Source organism: Nicotiana tabacum, chromosome 22, assembly GCF_000715075.1.
Source record: "Nicotiana tabacum cultivar K326 chromosome 22, ASM71507v2, whole genome shotgun sequence".
In the NCBI taxonomy this organism is placed as follows: Eukaryota; Viridiplantae; Streptophyta; class Magnoliopsida; order Solanales; family Solanaceae; genus Nicotiana; species Nicotiana tabacum.
Window position 1 is genome coordinate 230122642 of NC_134101.1, and position 20772 is coordinate 230143413.

At 38.6% G+C, this 20772-nt stretch overlaps 2 protein-coding genes across 6 annotated transcripts; both read right to left on the reverse strand.

Moving 5' to 3' along the window:
• Window positions 1–299: 299 nt before the first annotated feature.
• Window positions 300–872, reverse strand: LOC107830229 (putative F-box protein At1g50870). Its single transcript, XM_016657727.1, has one exon. The coding sequence runs from the start codon at window positions 870–872 to the stop codon at window positions 300–302; it is 573 nt and encodes a 190-aa protein (XP_016513213.1).
• A 2489-nt stretch (window positions 873–3361) lies between these two features.
• On the reverse strand, window positions 3362–20124 carry LOC107830231 (protein CLP1 homolog). Of its 5 annotated transcripts, none has more exons than XM_075244183.1 (11): window positions 19968–20124; window positions 18109–18357; window positions 12626–12694; window positions 12400–12492; window positions 10840–11081; window positions 10555–10693; window positions 10405–10461; window positions 4913–5047; window positions 4565–4800; window positions 3763–3807; window positions 3362–3671 (listed from the first exon to the last, which is right to left on the reverse strand). In XM_075244183.1, the coding sequence occupies exons 2-11, from the start codon at window positions 18322–18324 to the stop codon at window positions 3584–3586; spliced, it is 1320 nt and encodes a 439-aa protein (XP_075100284.1). In that variant the 5' UTR covers window positions 18325–18357; window positions 19968–20124; the 3' UTR covers window positions 3362–3583. The 5 variants fall into 5 exon arrangements, with proteins under 5 accessions (XP_075100284.1, XP_016513217.1, XP_075100285.1 ...); XM_016657731.2 differs by having other exon boundaries at window positions 18109–18387; window positions 19968–20117; XM_075244184.1 differs by having other exon boundaries at window positions 18109–18387; window positions 19972–20109.
• Between the last annotated feature and the right edge of the window lie 648 nt (window positions 20125–20772).

Below are 20772 nucleotides of genomic sequence, written 5' to 3' on the forward strand. Positions count from 1 at the left end.
TCCATGAAGTAATTCATACCATGAAATGGTTTCCACATAACACAATAAGACTAATGACCATAAAACAATTCTAACATCATTTTAAATGTAATAGTTCAACTTAAGGAGTTAGATACATCCCAAAGACCACAAGATAACCCCGTAATATGATCATAGAGCATTGTTTGGTCAGCTTCCAAAAAGTTTAACTAATTCACTCTAAGCAAAAGGTGAAATCCTAAGCATTAGGAATGATGAAACAACAATAAACAACAGGACGAAAGCCCAAACCTAAAATACAGAAACATTATTGCTGCCTATCAACATCCCAAGGAAAACAAGCCATTAGAGCAAAGTCCAAACCAGATCCATTGGCGGGATGTTAGATTGTCTATTCTCATGAAGCACTTGTTCTCTACATCATACCACTCAAGATGACTTTCAGAATTCACATTCTTTACCTTCATAAAAAATTTCCCTTCCTTGTGATCCATTGGAGTAATAAACCCCCTGTTGAGATTAAACATGCCCAGATCAATTCTGTACTCCTTAACCCACATATACTTCTTGGAATCTTTCAACATCCAAAAATCCATGGTAGAGTGGTACTCAGATAAATCAACCAAACACAACATCTCCTTCATTTCCATCAATAACAAAGCTCTATCGGGATGAAACCAACCTTCTGGTAGCACCACCGTACCAAACTCCTCTGTCCCCAAATCGAGCGAAACGATTGCATCAATCTTGACATCATTATACATGTCCCCATATCCTATCCAATAAAACATAGCGTCAACCAAAACCCCCCAACTGCGAAGATAATACGGGCATTTTGCACTAACAACCTTCCAAGAATGATCTTTCAAACAGCAACCATCAGTCCACCTCATAACCTCACACCAAAATATACTCATTCCTCTCCTTTATATACCCAAAAGCTCTACTATTACAAGTTGGGGGAATACTAGTACAACTAGCTAACTTAACCAATTCTCGAGTACTTGGATTACATACAGAAAACCCCTCCGTACCAACAAAACAAATTAACTCCCCTTTAGAAGGCAACAGATTGACCCAATGACTTTGTGGGTAGTCTTGAGAAAATGTCCATTGTAATATCCTTTGACAATATTGTGAAACTGATTATCATCTTTGCTTTGGAAGATGATGATGAAGAAACGGCTCTTGATTTTGACTCCATTTCTCTGTTTTGTTTTTTTGGGATAATAAAAGGACCTGAATATAAAGAGCTTCAACTTTTTTAATTTATTTATGCGTTTGCTAAATAATAAAAGTATTTAATTAGTTACTAGTCCACAATAAGTAATTTTTTGACTATTTTCACACATATTTAAAAAATTATCTTTTAATAATAATTAGCAATAAAATTGAACATATTAACCTTTACTATCTCTTCACAACACATATTTCAACATTATTTACTCCAAAAGCAATGTAGGAAAAAAGTAATTAATTCATTCTTGAAATATGGAAAAATTACTTATTTTGGACCACTAAAAAAAAGGTCAAAAGATAACTTATTATGGATCGGAGGGAAAATATAAGCTACAATAAGAGCTAGTTTAGAGGGTGTTTGGCTACACTTATAAGCTGATCAAACTGGCTTATAAGCACTTTTTGGCTTATCTACGCGTTTTGTAAAATTAAAAGTGCTTATAAGTTAAGTGTTTATAAGCCAAAAATAAGCCAAAAGTCATAAGTCGGTCTTCCCCAACTTATCAAATTTCAGCTTATAAGCACTTTAGGTTTGGCCAAAATATTTATTATTCTATCCCTAAAATACTTCTTTTTAAAACAAAACTCTTCGTATACCCAGTTCTTCAGCTGTTTATTATTAATTTCAGCACTTTTATCCAAACACGTAACTGCTTATTTTTAAATCAGCTTCAACACTTAAAAGTGTTTTTCAGCACCTAATGCTTATCAGCTACTCTACATCAGCTAAGCCAAACGGGCTCTTAGCCGAGTTATCAAAAACTGCTTATTTGATAACTGTGAAGGGTTTTAAACAGAATAACGTCTCTCTTTGTTCGTCACAATATACTTTGAAAAATCTTTTTGGCCCTTTTTCACAAAAACAAAACAAAACAAAAAAAAAAAAAAAACTTGAATGTACTGTTCCCCTTTTTCCATTGTCATATTTTATGTGGCACGATTAATTATAATCACAAAGTTCAGATAAAAAACGATCATTTTATATTTGTAAATATTAATACCCTTACGCTTTGTAGAGATATAAGGAGTCATTTTAGGATTCCATTTTCTAGTACCATGCAGTGGCGGAACCATTCATTGGCAAGGGGAGTCAATTGACACCCCTTCATCGAAAAATTATACCGCGTAGATAGGTTAAATATTTTATTATTATGTATAGATACAGTCAAACCATTCTATAATAGCCTCGTTTATTCCGAATATTTTTAGAAGTTATAGCGAAGTGTTGTTATAGAGGACATGTATTATAATATAACATAAAAATTGGTTCCAAAAAAGCTTGACTTTTATAGTGATGTGTTGTTATATAGAGATGTTGTTATAAGAAGTCTCAATGTACTATGTATTGACTCCCTTAATTTTTTCATATGCTTGCTTATTTATATTTTGATTCTCCTTAGGGAAAATTCTGGCTCCGCCACTAATACCATGACCAAAATGAACTCATGCCCCCATCATCTCCAAATTTATGTTCCAATGTCTTCTTATTATTTCTTCCCACTAACACCTCTATAATATAATCACCTTCGCATACATCTCTTGTATTTTAAAATTGAATATTTCCACCCCTTATACTATAAAAAGGATAGTGAAAATTCATATGCAAATGACAAATTGCTTGAGATTGAGGCATCAATATTATTATTGTTGTGATTTTACACCCATAAATCTTCACAAGAACAAACCATCCAAACATGGTGGACCTAGAACCTAAAATTTGTATATATGTTGACAAAAAAATATGGATACCTTATTTTATATAATAAGTTGAAATCTCAGTGGATTATAGCAGCAAAGCCATTGTACCTCTTGAAATAACTTGTCGCGTATTCAAGTCGTCTGCTAATTCTATGCACCGTTCACTAAATACACTCAGCTCACTGCAGCAATAGGCATAGACATTATGTTGTGTCTTATTTGTTATGGTTTCTTTAGGCTGCTTCCTGTAGTTGCCTCCTCTTTGTTCTTTATATGGTGTCTTATCTGTTGATGCATCTGCTTCGTTGTCGAGCACAATTCACGAACCAAAAACATATCTCCTAAAAAAATTTCTTTTCGGAAAAGGCCGTATACGAGTAAGTATTTGTTGAAAAAGAGAAATAGGATTCATACTTCCTCAGAAGCTTGGAGATGTCAAAATGTCAGTGATGCAAAAAGACCATTTAACTTAACATTTGCCGATAAAAAAGATGAAGGAGCTAATGTTATTTGTACATTCGAATTTTCTCCATAAAGCCTCATACCTATGGTACAGTCGTAGTATTATACAGTCATCACAGAAAAAGCCTATTGCATTTCTACACTACCAAAAGCTTAGTATAATTCAGAGGCCGAAAAAAACCACTGGCTACTGCATTTGTATAATTCAGTTTTCAATCCATGTTAAGGTTCCCACGATTAGGTATTTGCTCGGAAGTTCCCCAGCACATGGTGCAAGATATGTTATCTTTTTCCTGAAAATGGAGATAATCGAAGATAAAGATCATACTCGCACTCAGAATAGCAAAAGTGACTGTCTAATAAGAGGAGAGTTCGAGTTCACACCTATGCATGTCAACGTCTGTGACATAGATGAATCCGGCAACATTACTGTCATGGGAAGAAAAGAAGTATATGAGACACAAAAACAGGTTTTTCTGGGGGAGGGAATCATGAGATGGCAGGAATATACACCACTTTGCATAATTTTAATGAACAGCATACTACTTAATGAGGTAGATGCTTCAATATCAGTGAAATATATTTTGTGAGAAACAGTGAAGGAAATGAAATAGTAGTTACCTCGCCAGTGAAATTTACAAATTTTAGATTACAAAGGAGCCAAAAAGACTAAAGAGAAAAATGCCAAATTTCCAGGCTACATCACTAATGGATGAAACTGAGGCTCCACATGCAATTACACGAGACTACTTTGCATTTCGTACAATTTTCACTCACCCAAGCACTGTTATGTTAAACTTTGTGTTATACATGATTTAAGCTTTTTGCAGAGAGGAGTGCAGAAAATGGTCCCATGAAGGCAATAACCCCTCACTGCCAACACCAAAAACTAGTATCCTTCGGCAAACAATTTAAGGATAAATTTAGAAATGACAATCACTCCCATTAGGCTTTCCAAATAAGTTACTATTTATTGTCATAAATTTTAATAGAAGTCATGTATTATGTGCTGATTTATCTTGTCATTTTAATAATAAACAGGGGTTTCTTTTACAGCTAGGACTCACAAATTAAGAGCAGTAATTCAAAAAATGAACCTCATAACCTTAAACTCTTTTAGCTAAAACAGAATAATCAATTATCACTGAGCATAAGAACGACGATAGAAAAACGAACTCAGCCTTACCTGGAAATTATTTGATCTGGTTCATTGGCATACGAGACGGCAAGAACCAAATGGAGCAAGTCCCGGTTGATACTAACAGAAACCAATCTTGTAGGATCTGCAGCAGGCTCTGCACCAATAGGTAAAGCTGAGCGTGGAGCCTGTGGTCCACCCCCAATTCGGTAGATGAACAAGTCACCGAAGTTCACTACATTAGAATGTGGTGAGAGGTCATTTGAAGGGCCATAAAAGTACTCCTGGTAGGGGAAGCAAAGACGAAATAAAAAGTTTAGTTTTGCATTACAAGGACAAGGTGAAAAATAAGAGGACCGCACTCCCTTTATCACTAATCTAAAAGGAAATCTGTACCCGTATTCTGTAGCCCCTTGCTTTCTGCCGTACTTTTGCATTCCTTGATACAACTCCACCGGACTTTTGAAGTTTCACTACATCCACATTAGGCCGATTCTTCAATACATCTTTTAGCATGCTACAAAGTTTTTCCTGCCCCGAGTACAACCACATAATAGATATAAGATCAACTTTTACAGTGTAGAAAACAGCTCTATAAACAAGTAATTGCTGCACACCAGTTCTCAAGCTCAATTAATGTCTAACAAGAATAGTTTGGCAACACTGAAATTTCAACTTGCCATACTTTCACTCTCTATTTCCTTTCCTTTTCATATCTCTATTAGTTGGTCCATTTTCAAAAGTTTCCTGATATCCTTTCACCTTCTACCCCTCTGATAATACCCACTCAAGGAAATGATTTTAAGTAATTGTTTCCGAATAAGACTATCAAGTTGAGTTTCTATTTTCAACTTAGTTAAGACTTTCAAAGATCCTCAGACCAACTGATAGAGCAACGTTGCCTCCACTTCCTAATAAAGAGTTACGAATTGGTCCAAAACAGCATAGCCTGTAAAAGCTTGTCTTTATCACAAACTATTAAGAGATTCATCAAAACAAACATCTTATAGCTGCCTCTTAGCACCACCAAAAAGAAGAGCCACACTATCTCAACGTGCGAAAATAGAGCTAAAGACAAGGAAACAAGGCCATGTTGACTGTGATTAAACAAGCATGCACATCAACCAAATTAAATGTTCCAAACTCTAACTTTTTCTCCTTTCTTGTTTTCTCAAGAGTCAAGACAATGACGTGCAAACCAAATCAAGTTCAATGGGTCAGCGCAGCTAAGCAAATCAACTATTTGGAAGCAACAAATTATGAAATTCAGAGATCCGCTCTCTCTCTCTCTCTCTCTCTCTACCTACCTACCTACTCCGGCCAGAAAATTGCTTTATAGTTGGTTATAAAGAGAGAGTTCCCAAAAAGAAGTAATCTCTTCTTGCTCAACTTTAGAAGCAATCAATGTCAACAACCAAAGATAAAATAAAGGATCAATCAATCAAAATCAGAGAGTACTATCATCAGAGGCAACTTATTTTCATGAAAGTAGATTTCATCAAAAAAAGAAGTTCAATATTTATCCACTATCCAGGCACTTCATCCACCTATAGAGGCATTCAATATTCATAGACTGAAATAAAGTTATTTAACATTGAGATATCAATTTGTATGACATCTTGAATAACTGACAATAGAACATAATGTTTGATATCTAAGGCTAATAAGCATTATTACTTTATAAAGAAAGAGCTAGACGAGGGTAGAGCAATGATAATATTCATGCCATTAAGCACAAGGATAATTTTTTCCCCGTCATGTTTAACTAGGATTCATTCATACTATAAAATAGTTTCCACATTACACAATAAGACTAATGACCATAAAACAATTCTAACATCATTTTAAATGTAATAGATAACCCCACAATATCATAGAGCATTGTTTGGTCAGCTTTCAAAACGTTTAACTAATTTACTCTAAGCAAACGGTGAAATCCTAAGCATTACCAGCGACGAAACAACAATAAACAGCAGGACGAAAGCCCAAACCTAACATACAAAACATTATGCCGCCTATTGGCTTCCCAGGGAAAACAAGCCATCAATGCAAAATCCACACCACATCCATCGGCCTGATCTTAGATTGTCTATACTCTTGAAACACTTGTTCTCTACGCCATACCACTCAAGACTTTTAGAATTTACATTGATAAGAATTTTCCCTTCCCTTTGATACATTGGAGTAATAAACCATTTGCCGAGAAACCTGCCTAGATCAATTCTGTACTCCTTAACCCACATATAATTCTTGGAATCTTTCAACATCCAAAAATCCATGGTATAATTGTCCTCAGATAAATTAACTAAACACAACATCTCCTTCATTTCCATCAATAACAAAGCTCTCTCGGGATAAAAATGACCTTCTGGTAGCACCACCGTACCAAACTCCTCTTTCCCCAAATCGAACGAAACGATTGCATCAATCTTGAAGTCATTATTCTTGTCCCAATATCCAATCCAATAAAACATATCGTCAACCAAAACCCCCCAACTATGAAGATAATACGGGCATTTTGCACTAACAACCTTCCAAGAACGATCTTTCAAACAACAACCTCATAACCTCACACCCAGTATCATTATCAATACCACGAGCATTAACCAAAATATACTCATGCCTCTCCTTTATATACCCAAAAGCAATACCGTTACAAGTAAGAGCAATACTAGTACAACAAGCTAACTTAACCAATTCTCGAGTACATGGATTACATACAGAAAACCCCTCCGTACCAACAAAACAAATTAACTCTCTTTTAGAAGGCAATACTGTAGCCCCTTGCTTTCTGCCGTACTTTTGCATTCCTTGATACAACACCACCGGACTTTTGAAGTTTCACTACATCCACATTAGGCCGCTTCTTCAATACATCTTTTAGCATGCTACAAAGTTTTTCCTGCCCAGAGTACAACCACATAATAGATATAAGATCAACTTCTACAGTGTAGAAAACAGCTCTATAAACAGGTAATTGCTGGACACCAGTTCTCAAGCTCAATTAATGTCTAACAAGACTAGTTTGGCAACACTGAAATTTCAACTTGCCATACTTTCACTCTCTATTTCCTTTCCTTTTCATATCTCTATTAGTTGGTTCATTTTCAAAAGTTTCCTGATATCCTTTCACCTTCTACCCCTCTGATAATACCCACTCAAGGAAATGGCTTTAACATATGTGAAAAGGGCCAAGCAAGGCACAACAATTCGATAGTGATCACAATAAAATTTAGGCAATTGCCTTGGCATTTTGGGGAGGGAGAACTGAGAAGCCGTACATGGGTAGAAGCACATTGGTGAGAGGAGTTCTCATGTACTTTAATATTAGAGAGTATATGCCAGAATGAACACACTTATGGTGCAGTTAACCTGCAGAATGTCCAGGAATTACCCCAAACGACACTGTGTTGTGCATTTATCATTTTCGATACCTTTCCAGAAAGGTGACTGACAAGACGCGCGGTGGGGTTAATGCTAAGCTGGAGGTGTGGCGACAGATCCTGAAGCCTAAAGGTTTCAAGTTGAGCAGGACAAAAACAAAATACTTGGAGTGTAAGTTCAGTGTTGGGACGCATGAAGCAGAAGTGGACGTGAAGCTTGATACACAAGTCATCCCCAAGAGAGATAGTTTCAAATATCTTGGGTCAACAATACAGAGTAACGGGCACATTGACGAGGATGCCGCACATCGTATAGGTGCGAGGTGGTTGAAATGGAGGCTCACTTCTAGGGTTTTGTGTGACAGGAATGTGCCATCTAGACTTAAGGACAAGTTCTACAAAGTAGTTAGACCGGCCATGTTGTATGGAGCCGAGTGTTGGCCAATCAAGAAATCTCATGCCCAAAAGATGAAAGTAGCAGAAATGAGGATGTTGAGATGGATGTGTGGGCATACCAGAAAAGACAAGATTAGGAATGAATATATTAGGGACAAAGTGGGTGTGGCTCCTGTGGAAGATAAGTTGCGGGAATCGAGGTTGTGATGGTTCGGCCATGTGAAGAGGAGAGACTCTGATGCCCCCGTTAGGAGGTGCGAGAGGTTGCCCATGGCGAGTCAGAGGAGGGGTAGAGGGAGGCCTAAGAAGAACTGGGGTGAGGTAATTAGGCAGGACATGAATCTACTCCAGCTTACCGAGGACATGACCCTCGATAGAAAGGTGTGGAGGCCGAGAATTAGGGTGGTGGGTTGATAGATAGTCAAGAGTTTCGCGTTGTCTTACTAGTAGTAGTAGTACTAGTCGGGTATTTTCCTACTCCTAGTCCCTTGTTTTTAAACGGTGTGTCATTATTAGCAGTAAGATTGTCTCTATTCTTGTAGCTTTGTATCCCTAGATCTCTGTCATTACTCGTTTTATTTGCTTCCATTGTCTCATTACCTTGTTGTTGTTATTGTTTCCTTATTGCTTCATTTTTAATGTTCATGAGCCGAGGGTCTTTCGGAAATAACCTCTCTACCTTCATAAAATAGGGGTAAGGTCTGCGTACATACTATCATAAGGTGGGACCAATATGGTGCAAGGACCCCGGATTTACAGACTTTCGCCTTCAAAGTTCTAAGTTTAACTTGTAGTTCATCCGGATGTGAAAGTAACTTAAGCGTTTTTGAACACGTGAGCGCTACAAAATAAAACAGCTAATACGGAAAAAATTTGCTTAGAGAAAAGAATCTGGAACGGTGCTGCTAGAACAGGTGAAGTTTGACGATTAAACTGTGAAATTGTAGCTTCTTTTATAGAAGTATTTGGGTGTATAAAACTAGAAAGGATTTATATAAAATAAATTTGTATATAGTTCAAATAGACAAAGAAAAATTTACCAAATAATAAAACTCTTAACGAAAAAGAAGTCCAAAAAACTCGTCTTTCACCAATTTTTTTTTTTATGAAAAATTAGTCCTTCAAAAATTTTACCAAATAATAAAGACTCCTAACAAAAAAGCAAAAAGAAAAAAGAACAAAAAAAGAAGAAGAACGTGTGAGAGAATTAGCCAAATGTTGGGAGTTGAACGAAGAATTAGGCAAAAGTTTACTAACTTTCCTAGAGTGTCAATAATAGGAGAATAATTAAATAACTATGTCTAAATTATAGAAAAATTAATTAAATGACTATTTCTAAATATTAATGAAATACTCAAATTACTATGTTGTCCAATGTGAACTCTATATTTTAAAGGGTAAAAAAGACGAACAACATTTCGCTAAGGGCCTTCGTGTTTCTAATATAGCATAGATAAGTGTAGAATGTGCCTTTGAGGTTTTGAATTTTTGTCCCCTCGCTCACAGCACTCAACAACAACAACAATAAACCCAGCGTAATCTCACAAGTGGAGTCTGAGGAAGGTAGTGTCTACGCAGACCTTACCCCTACCTTGCGAAGGTAGAGAGGTTGTTTCCAATAGACTCTCGGCCCAAGGAACAGTGACAAGGAAGCAACCAACCATAACAATAACAAGACTCAAAAGTAATCGTGATGCTCTGTATTATTATTTCTGTCCATTCTATTTGTGGTTGGAGAATACCAGTGGCATCTACATGTTTTTATGTAATAATCTTCATAATAAAAAAAACAATAACAAGAAAAGAAAGAAAACACGGACTCACGTATACTAACAAATATCTAAGATAAGAAAATATTACTAATAGTATAAGTAAGAAAGAAACAACGTATCATAAAAAGGTCTCGGAACAGGAAATAAGAATATTACTTATACTACCGGTAACACAAGGAGATACCCTCGACTCTCTATCAACCTTCAACCCTAATTCTCGACCTCCACAGAACTCGAGTTTCCAACTGATATTTAACCCCATGGCATACATATCAAATTCCTTCGTGTGCAAAACTAATCATATAAAATGGACTTCACTGTCAGTAGTGGAACATACCTGACCCAAGACAAGAATAACTGTGGCACTGAATGTATCAATCGCATGGAGTAGCAACTGCAGAAGAAGACGAAATGGTGACCACAACACTCTAAATGCTACCCTGGCTGTCTTTTACACACACAAAAAAAAGGAATAGAGCTTAAATACCTCATAACCAACTCCCTCTATCCATCCCATTGTATTTATTACCATGCCTGAAGCTCGAGATTCAGCATTGCCAGAAAATTGCTTCTCCAGAGTCTGAGCTAGCTCCTTGACGAGTACCTTGTAGTGATCTATGTTGGCACTGTCAAATAGAGAAGTGGTGTCTGCTAGTTAGTAAATATGCTAAAAGCAAAGTGCAAGTGCTAAAGCAAGTTTTCTTCATACAAACTTTATCTTGTACAAGGGACGAGGTCAAAATAACACTATGTCATGGTACAAGGTTTCTACCTAGGAGTCACATGACCAAAGAAGTAGACCATAGGCATTTCAAGTGGAATTCCTTCAACAGGATCAATAGGCAACTCGATTGGTGTAGCAGCAACACATCCTGGAATAGTTATCGATCCTTGACCTATGTCCAAATCCACAAAAGTAGGTTTCCATCCCTGTTTTGCTGCCCAACTAAGAAGCATCCTTGATAAAGTACTCTTGCCAGAATCTGTAGGTCCCACGACGACGACCCTTGGGCCCTGACCAAATCAAGTATGTTAAATCTTGTCGATGAAAAACATGTAGTTCTCATAAAGGATGTCTATGGTTAATTAACAGAAAGGAGCTAAGAATAAGGTTAGCATAGAAATCCTCAATGTATATCAATAACTAGGATAATATACACTCCTCAAGAGAACCCTAAGAATCACCATTTCCACTTCCTATCATACCCAAGTGAAGTATCATCTTACAAAAACGCAGGCTTCTATCATTCATATATTACCTCTTACTCTTGTAACCTCTCCAATTTGGATTCCGTGCATTATCACGACAGAAGCTAATGTATCTTAAGGAATCGCAACATTAAACAAAGCAGATCAACAAGAACTTCCATGTGTTCCTAAAGGCTGACCTACACAACCTGAGAGTGGGCAAGCACCACCCCATTCGGATTGCCCCTATAGACCTGCAATGATTAAATAAAAACTTTACCTAAATTCACTCTCTCATGACCTAACAAATAAGTTCTCAGTATCAAAAGTTGCATAGAAGAATATCATAAGCAAATCAAGTTTGTCAAGGTTTATGATATGGTTTTCACTTTCTATTAGACATCTTTGATTTAGCGGCTTGATTTAGTTCCTACAATGCCCCAAGGATTGTCAAGCAAGGAGCAGTGTTGTCAAAGGTTCACTTGATGTGAGCTTGAACCCTGAAGATAGGTGGGAAATAGGTTCTGCGCTTTGCGTTGCTTAAGCGGCTCTTCAATAGAGGCACCAAAGCGCTAAGCCGTGCGTCTCATTGCCCACGGGATCTGTCTAGAGGAGAACCACACTAAACTATAAATATTTTACCTAATTGTATTATTCTTTTCAATTCCGTTGTCTATCTAATTGTTGTTTGGGTTTATGATTACATTCTTCTTGAACTACATATATTTTTTATATTCCCTTCAATTGTTTGCCTTTTTCATTAAAACTCACAATTTTGCGTTTAAAGTCTCAATTGACTTCAATATTTTTTCTCCTTTTTGCCTTTGATAACTCTGGGAAGGAGGACCCAGCTAGGGTTGCAATTGGCTTTCCTATAGCTTCCTAAATCTTTAACTTGATACTACCACCTTCGGGTCATGCAACTAGTTATCTTCATCACCAGTACCCAGGATTTGTAATCTCTCTCCCCCCTACAACCGCAAACATCTTCCCATGGTACGAAACTTGTCAGTGATTTTGTAAACCAGAGAAAGTTGGTTTCCTTATGCCCCATAAGCAGAAGAGTAAATGATTAAGAAAGAGAAATGAACCTTTTAAATTCTTTGAGTTTTACCCTACGCTGAACAATAACCAAAAATGATACCTGAGAAGTGTCAGAATCACTAGGCGAAGCTTTGGCACGATTTCTTCGTCCATCAAGTACAGCATGAACATTTATATAACTTATCATCGGTGTCTAGAATAAAAAATTACAACGTGATTAGCCATTCGGTTTAGTAAAGCTCAAGTCAATCAAACCATTCTGAAATACAAAAAAGTAAAAGAAATTTTAAAAAAAAAGTACAGATGGCTAGGGAGAGAGGCCACACCTCATCTGCTGTATAATCAGTTTCAGTGGGACCATCCATCTCGATTGTGGCTCCATACCAAGTAAAAACCTAGGATTTACAACTTGAACAAGTCAAAAAAAAAAAAGGAACAGATCCACTCACAAGATGCAAACTCTTGAGCAAGATATCCTGATGGGCGATTCTTATTCTTATTTTTGGCTAGAAAAGAGTTTGATTCACTTTTAACAGACATCAAATATCAAAGAACCACTGCACACGTAAATGCATTTTTTCCCTATTTTGTGGTAAAATAAATATTCGATCACAATCTGAGCACCAATTTAGTGCTGCCTAACAACAATACAACTTCCCATTTCTCGGAAAAAAGAAAAGCTTCTTTAGAGGTTGAGTGGACTCGGAAGTTCAACCCAAATCTAATTGCAAAAGCATTCCCATTACAATAATCCCTGGAAATGAATGAGTACACAGAAGGCAAACAGGATAATGTTGACTGCAATAATGTATAGCTCCTACATTGTGGAAACTACTCCAACTAGCTAGCCTCTTTCTAAACCTCGTAAATCTAGAAAGAATTTTTCATATCCTTGTATTTCGGCAAGAATTGTCCCCTCTCTCCTCTTTCCTCTCTTTTCTTGCCTCTCCCGTCTCTTCTTTTTCCCAGAACCCCCCCCCCCCCCCCACCGCCGGCGACCACTCAGATTTGGGGACAACACGCGTTGTCCGCGGCCTCTCCATCCCCCTTCTTCTCTCCCCTCACTTTCTTTTCCTCGCTGCTCCTTTCCTACCCAGCACCCCTCCCCCGATTGCTTGAACCATCCCCCCCCCCCCCTTTTCTCTTGATACTCCGCCCTAGTGTGTGTGGAGGTCGTTGATGTGTTTTGTGTGCTGTAAACAGGACTCCAAGACAGGATTTTCCACGGCGAGCGAGCATCCGGGCAGCTAGACCTCCAGCAGATTTTGAGCAGTTCTGATGCGAACCGACGATTTACATCCGGTTCTTCGGTGTATCCCAAGCTATTCCTAGGTTCTATCTCTCCTTCTTTGATGGTTGGTGTCGGTATATTTTATTACCTATTTCTTATTGTATCGGCAGTATCTTGTATTTAACTTGTCTAAGATTGGACTTGCCTGCCTTGTTCTGCTCCTGTCACTAAATTGAGTTTTATAGTTAGATACATAATTTGTGCCTGCTTACCTGTAGCCATAATAAGCATCTTTGGACCTTTAGGTATTTTTTAGACTATCCATCCTGTAGCGCTTTGGTCTAGTGGCCGCGACGAGATATGATAGAGTGAGGTCATGTCCTCGGAGGAACGGGGGGTGGGACGGGAGGTGGGGGGTAAGGGTGGCAAGGGGGTAAAGGAACCTTTAGGTTGAGAGTAGGGTCATGGAACATAGGGACTTTAACGGGGAAGTCGATAGACTTAGCGAAGATTCTCTACAAGAGGAAGATAAACATAGCCTGTGTCCAGGAGACTAGATGGGTGGGAAGTAGGGCTCGGGAGGCCGATGGGTTTAAGTTGTGGTACTCAGAGATAGTGAGAGGGAAGAATTTGGTAGGCATTTTAGTGGATAAGGAACTTAGAGAGCTAGTGGTAGAGGTTAAGAGGGTGAATGACCGGTTGATGGCTATTAAGATAGTCGTGGGAGGGCATACCCTGAACTTAGTTAGTGCTTACGCACCTCAAGTGGGTTTGGATGAGGAGGTTAAAAGGCGTTTCTGGGAAGATTTAGATGGGCTAGTGCGGGGCATTCCGCTCACACAGAAGCTTATTGTAGGAGGAGACTTTAATGGCCATATCGGGATGTTGTTTGGGGCATGATGGTGTGCATGGTGACTTCGACTTTGGAGATAGAAACGGAGGAGGTACTTCGTTACTGGAGTGTGCCAAAGCTTTTGATCTGGTGATTGCTAAATCGTGTTTTCCGAAGAAGGGGGAGCACCTGATCACCTTTCAGAGTAAGTAGGCCAAGACTCAAATTGATTATCTACTCCTCAGAAAATGTGATAGAGGTTTATGCATGGATTGCAAGGTCATCCCAAGTGAGAATCTTACGACTCAGCACAAGCTATTGGTTACTAACTTAGAGATCAGGCGGACAAGGATAAAGAAGGTTCTATCTGGCCTGCCTAGGAACAGGTGGGGTACATTGATTAAGGACAAAGTTCGGGAGTTGGGGGAGAAGTTGCGGATTATAGGGGCTTGGGGAGTAGTTAGAATGCGAGTTGTATGTGGACTATGACAGCGAATTGTATAAGAGAGACGGCTAGAGAGGTGTTAGGAGTCTCGAAGGGTTTCTCTGGTGGCCATAAAGGGGATTGGTTGTGGAACAAAGATGTTCAAGGGAAAGTGGAAGCTAAGAAAGCGGCGAATTTGAAGCTTGTAAAGAGCATAGACGAGGTGGAGCGGAGGGCAAACAGAGAATGTATAAGAAAGCTAAGAAGGAGGCGAAGTTCGCGATTACTGCAGCTAAGCAGTGTTAAAAATAGCGTGAAGCGAGGAAAAGCGACAACCCCCATTTCACGAGATGCGAGAAGCAAGAAGCGAAGCGCCCGCTTTTTTGAAGTGAAGCGGAATTTTTAAAAAAAAAATTAAAACAAATACAGCATAGACAACACATGTAATTGTAAGCAAATGTTCAATACTTGAATTAAAAAACTAAAGAGTAGCATTAATTAAAGCACAAAATAAGCATCTTATTCTTCTACAAGATTGTCAAGAGTAGCACCAATTGGGCAGAAATTGGGCAGAATTTTTCTGAAAAAAATTCGCCATCATTTCCGCGCTTTTTGGACGTTTAGAAAGAAAAAGAAGAAGAAGAATGAAAATAAAAACATACATGTTGAAACTTGAAAGCTGTTGTTGTAATGTTGAAGAAGAAGAAGAACCCTAGTTTGCTTGAACAAATCGTTGCTTCATGTGAGGAAGAAATCGCTGGTTTTTTTGAGGAAGAAAAGGCTAGTTTAGAACCCTAGTTTGCTGCTGAAGAAGTGTCTAAAACAGAAGACTCAACAATTTGGGTCTTTTAATTGAAAAAGACTCGTTTGCGCCTTTTAATTCAAGAAGCGATCGCTTCTTCCGCTCCCGACCGCTTCACCGCTTCTCGCTTTTTAGAGAGAAGCAGTCGCTTTTCTGTACCTGAGCCGCTTTTAGTTGGGGTAGCGACCAACCCATCGCTCTGCTCGCTTCTCGCTTAAAGCGAGGAAGCGGACGCTTTTTTTAACACTGCGGCTAAGACCGCGACGTTCGATCGTTTAAATGAAGAGCTTGGAGACAAAGGCAGGGACAATAAGCTGTACAGACTGGCCAAAGTGAGAGAAAGGAAGGCCCATGATCTGGACCAAGTAAGGTGCATAAAAGACAAGGTAGAGTCTTGTTGGAGGAGGCACAAATCAGGCGAAGACGGCAGTCTTACTTCCATAAACTCTTGAATGAAGAGGGAGATAGGAGCATTGTATTGGGCGATTTAGAGTACTTAGAGCGACATCATGATTTTTGGGGACTATAGACGCATAAGAGTAGGGGAGGTCGAAGGGGCTATATGTAGAATGAGTACAGGTACAGCGACCGGGCCAAACGAGATCCCTGTTGAATTCTGGAAGAGAGCGGGTAAGGCAGGCTTGGGATGGCTCTCTAGGTTGTTTAACGTTATTTTTAGGACAAAGAATATGTCTGATAAGTGGAGGTGGAGTACGATGATTCCGCTATACAAGAACAAGGGGATATCCAAGACTGCAACAACTATAGGGGTATCAAGTTGCTAAGCCATACGATCAATGTCTGGTTGAGGGTGATAGAAGGGAGGATGAGGAAGAGTTGTCCATTTCCGACAACCAATTTGGTTTCATACCCGGACGGGTCGACTACGGAAGTGATTCACCTTGTGAGGAGGTTCGTGAAGGGTGTTCATTGACCTACAGAAAGCTTAAGATAAAATCCCATGAGAGGTCCTATGGAGACGTTTGGAGGCTAAAGGAGTGCATGTAGCCTATATTAGAGCGGTCAAGGACATGTATGAGGGAGCTAAGACCCGGGTAAGGACGGCAAGAGGAAACTCGGAGTACTTTTCAGTTGAGATGGGGTTGCATCAAGGATCAGCACTTAGCCCATTTTTATTTTCCTTGACGATGGATGCATTGACGCGACACATCTAAGGATAGGTGCCCTAGCGTATGTTATTTGCAGATGACATAATTATGTTGATGAGACGCAGGGTGGTGTTAACGAGAGGCTGGAGGTCGGGAGACATACCCTTGCATATAAAGGTTTCAAGTTGAGCAGGACCAAGACAGAATACTCGGAGTGCAAGTTCAACGGTGTTACCCAGGAAGCAGACATGGATGTGAGGCTTGATACTTAAGTCATTCCTAGGAGAGAGAGTTTTAAGTATATGGGGTCTGTGATTCAGAGTGATGGGGAGATTGATGAAGATGTCACACATCGTATCGAAGCGGGGTGGATGAAGTGGAAGCTCGCTTTCAGTGTCTTATGCGATAAGAATGTGACATTGAGACTTAAAGGTAAGTTCTACAAAGTAGTGGTTAGACCGATTATGTTATGTGGGGCAGAGTGTTGGCCAGTCAAGAACTCCTATGTCTAGAAGATGAAAGTTCCTGAAATGAGGATGTTGAGATGGATGTATTGGCATACTACGTTTGATAAAATTACGAATGAAGTTATTAAGGACAATGTGGGAGTGGCCCCCGTGGAGGATAAGATGCGAGAGGCGAGACTTCGATGGTTCGAGCATGTTAAAAAGAGAAGCACAGATGCCCCAGTCAGGAGGTGTGAGAGGTTGTCCTTGGGGGTCGGAGGAGGGATAGAGGTAGGTCAAAGAAGTCTTGGAGAGAGGTAATCAGGCGGGACATGGCGCAGCTTGAGCTAATCGAGGACATGACCGATGGGAGGGTGTGGAGGTTGAGGATTAGGATAGAAGGTTAGTAAGCAGTCGAGTGTTTCCCCTTGTCTTCTTGTTTCAGTAGTATTAGTGTTAGTATGGTATTATTTTATCCTTAGATGGCTATTAACATATCTTGTATTGTATTACTTGTTATCAGTGCTTCTTTCATCTTGTATCTTGCTATCTTAATCTCAGTTTTCTAATATGTTGTATGTTATTACTTGATATATGCTTCTTTCTAAATATCTTGCTATCTTAGTCTCATCTTTTCTTTAGCTGTAGGTCTATCGCCTCTCTGCCCGTTCAGGGTAGGGATAAGGCTGCGTACACCTCACCCTCCCCCGACCCCACTTGTTGTTGTTGTTGTATTTCGGCAAGTAGTTCTTTTGAACAAACATACTCTAAATCAATAACTGATGTCCAAAAGATATATTAACCAAAAAAAAGAGACAAAAACTTCAAAGATATACACATTCATGAAACTTGCAGCATGTATTAAATGCATCCAGCAACAGATTTTCATAAGCATCAAACAGTTAGGCAATCGGTCAAGGGCACACATTCATTTGATTGCATAGATGATGGAAATAATATCATACAGCAAATTTGAGTCTTGGAGGGATGGTAAGCCAGATTTCAGGAGGGATTTCAGTTCCAAAAATCTCAGCTGTTCCAGTCAAGAGCCGAAGACGGAGGGGCAAGTCGAGGCTGGTTTCAATTCGGAGCTCACATTCTTTATCCAGCTTCACCTGCCTCACAGTTGTTGAACCACCTGTTGCTGCCAATGGATTGACATTTGTGCCTCCATAAGCCATATGAGATCTGCTTCTATTGTTGGCTCCGACTATCTACCAATTTTCACCAAGCATATGGGTACACTTTAATCATAATAGAAGATTATTAGTCCATATACTATTGTGGTGGTGGTTTTTTTTTTCTTTTCTTTTTTTTTTTTTTTTTTTGGGGGGGGGGGGGGGGGAAGGAAAACCCACAAAAAACAAGCAAAATAAACCCATAGCAATTGCAAAAACGACAAATGGATAAAGGAGACCTCCGGAAAAAATAAAAAAAGACAGATTCTAATACCTACATTAAGGGTACATAAGAAAGGAAAAGGGAAGGACATACTCTATTATTTTTATAAGGTATCCTGCTATGCACATAGGTGAGATTAACTAGTTCCAATATAAGACTTCTTTTTTTCCCCTCGTTATGATCAACATCAAGTTGGATGCTTGAATGTGGTGTTTGATGCTTCTTGGTGCTGCTTTGACGATTGCAAAATCACTGGATAAGTTTTCGAGTAGATAGATCAAATCCCAACGCAGTCGAAGCTCCACAGGGGTACCAACTCAAACCCTTCCTATCCAGTTCAGGCTATAACCTAAAAAGGGGCTTTTACTTAGAATCTAAGCCTTTTGAAGTGCCAGTGGTTATAGCAGTGTTACAGGGCTTTCATGATTCCATTGGGAACAAACTATGGTCATGGTATCTATGGTGAAGTTGGCACATGCACCGACGTCTATGCTCATAATACACATATGACGAGTGCCACTGACGAAACCAGGAATTTCGTAAGGGTTTTCAAGATTTATTATATATGTATACAAAGTAATCCGACCTATATATTCAATATAATTTTCTATATACAATATAATCTTTTCAATGAAGGGTGTTCAGCTGACTACCACCTTCACTATATGTGGCTACGCCAATAGATGAGTCCAAACAACAATTCTTTTTATGGGATTACGTGTATTCCATATTTATCACATGCTACCAAAGAAGTAAAATATTAAATTAAAAGAAAACGTTTTTCAATCAAATTCTTCATTCCTGAGAAGAGGAACAATCCTATAGGGCAAAGGTGCTCCTTTTCTCAGACCTCTAATTTCATAGAACCCTGAATATGCCTCAAAGGATAAATTACCAACATCCAAAAGAAATGGTAAATTACCAACATCCAAAAGAAATGGACTTTAATAGAGTGGAATGGACACAGAGAAGTAATATTAAGCATGAGCAACAAAAACAGTTAAAAATAACTGCTTGTGCTACAAAGTTAAGAGTAAAACTCAGAGCACATTGGCTACAACAACAACAACAAACCCAGTTTGATCCCATAAATGGGGTCTGGGGAGGGTAGTGTATACGCAGACCTTACCCCACCTCATAGAGATAGAGAGGTTGTTTTTAATAGACCCTCGGCTGAAGGAACAATGAAGATAAAGCAACTAAGTAGCAAAGAATATTAGCAACAATGTAACAATATTGGCTGATAAAAATTATCTAATGTCACAATTTTTCTAATGACCAATTGGACACTAAAGTACCAAGTTTCTACGCAATCAAACAAAGACAAGAAGGAAAAACAAATTGTAAGGGAATAAAAACAAATTGGGGCTTCTCGTTTAGAGTGGCAATCAAGAGGAACAAAGTCAGTGAGGAGGAGAGGTACCTACGACGAGAATTTGCCGGAGAAAAAGAGAGCAAGTTCGCCGCCGAGCAAAGACTCTGTGTTTCAGTACCACTAGGCCCAAATTGAAAACGGCTACTGCTATATACGGCGTCGTTCCAAATTGGCGGGCCGCCAAAGATTTAGCTCAGTACACGACTACGCTCCTTAAAAAAGTTTTATATTTCTTTCGTATATCACTTGGACCAAAATTAAACAAAGAATATTCCTTAAATAGAACTTTTATTATAGAAACATTTCTTGAACAATTTAGTTTAGATTCTGTCATAATCTTGTTAATCTATATTAGATTTTGTCATAAAATCTATTTAATATTTTAAAAGTGCTAAGTGGTTTTTTCTCAATATGCCACTTGGGTGAACCTCGTGTTTCACTGCCCTCCTTTTAATATAATATAAATAGATTGTATTAAAAGGAAGGGAAATCGTCACAGCTATTTTTAGAAAGAGTTCGACTTGATTACTAATAGCCTGTTTGAGTTTTTTTGGGCCAAAAGTGCTTTTTTTTGGTCAAAAGTGCTTTTGGCCAAAAATTGTAGTATTTGGCCATGCTTCTGGAAGGAAAAAAAGCGCTTTTGAGGAGAAGTAAAAGTAGTTTTTGAGAAGCAGAAAAAAGTAGTTTCTCCCCAAAAGCACTTTTCTGAGAAGCACTTTTGAGAAAAATACACTTAGAAGCAGTTTTCAAAAGCTTGGTCAAACACTAATTACTGCTCAAAGTGTTTTTCAAATTAATTAGCCAAACACAAACTGGTTCTTACCAAAAGCACTTTTTTTAAAAGTACTTTTGA

Excerpts from the sequence above, each read along its gene's own strand:
- LOC107830231 (XM_075244183.1), bottom strand. The coding sequence starts at position 18,324 with ATGGCTTATGGAGGCACAAATGTCAATCCATTGGCAGCAACAGGTGGT. Across the intron at positions 11,082-12,399 it reads GTGATTCTGACACTTCTCAG|GGCCCAAGGGTCGTCGTCGT; the intron begins GTATCATTTTTG and ends TGATTTGGTCAG. Across the intron at positions 5,048-10,404 it reads TTATTCTTGTCTTGGGTCAG|GAAAAACTTTGTAGCATGCT; the intron begins GTATGTTCCACT and ends TACTCGGGGCAG.
- LOC107830229 (XM_016657727.1), bottom strand. The coding sequence starts at position 872 with ATGAGGTGGACTGATGGTTGCTGTTTGAAAGATCATTCTTGGAAGGTT.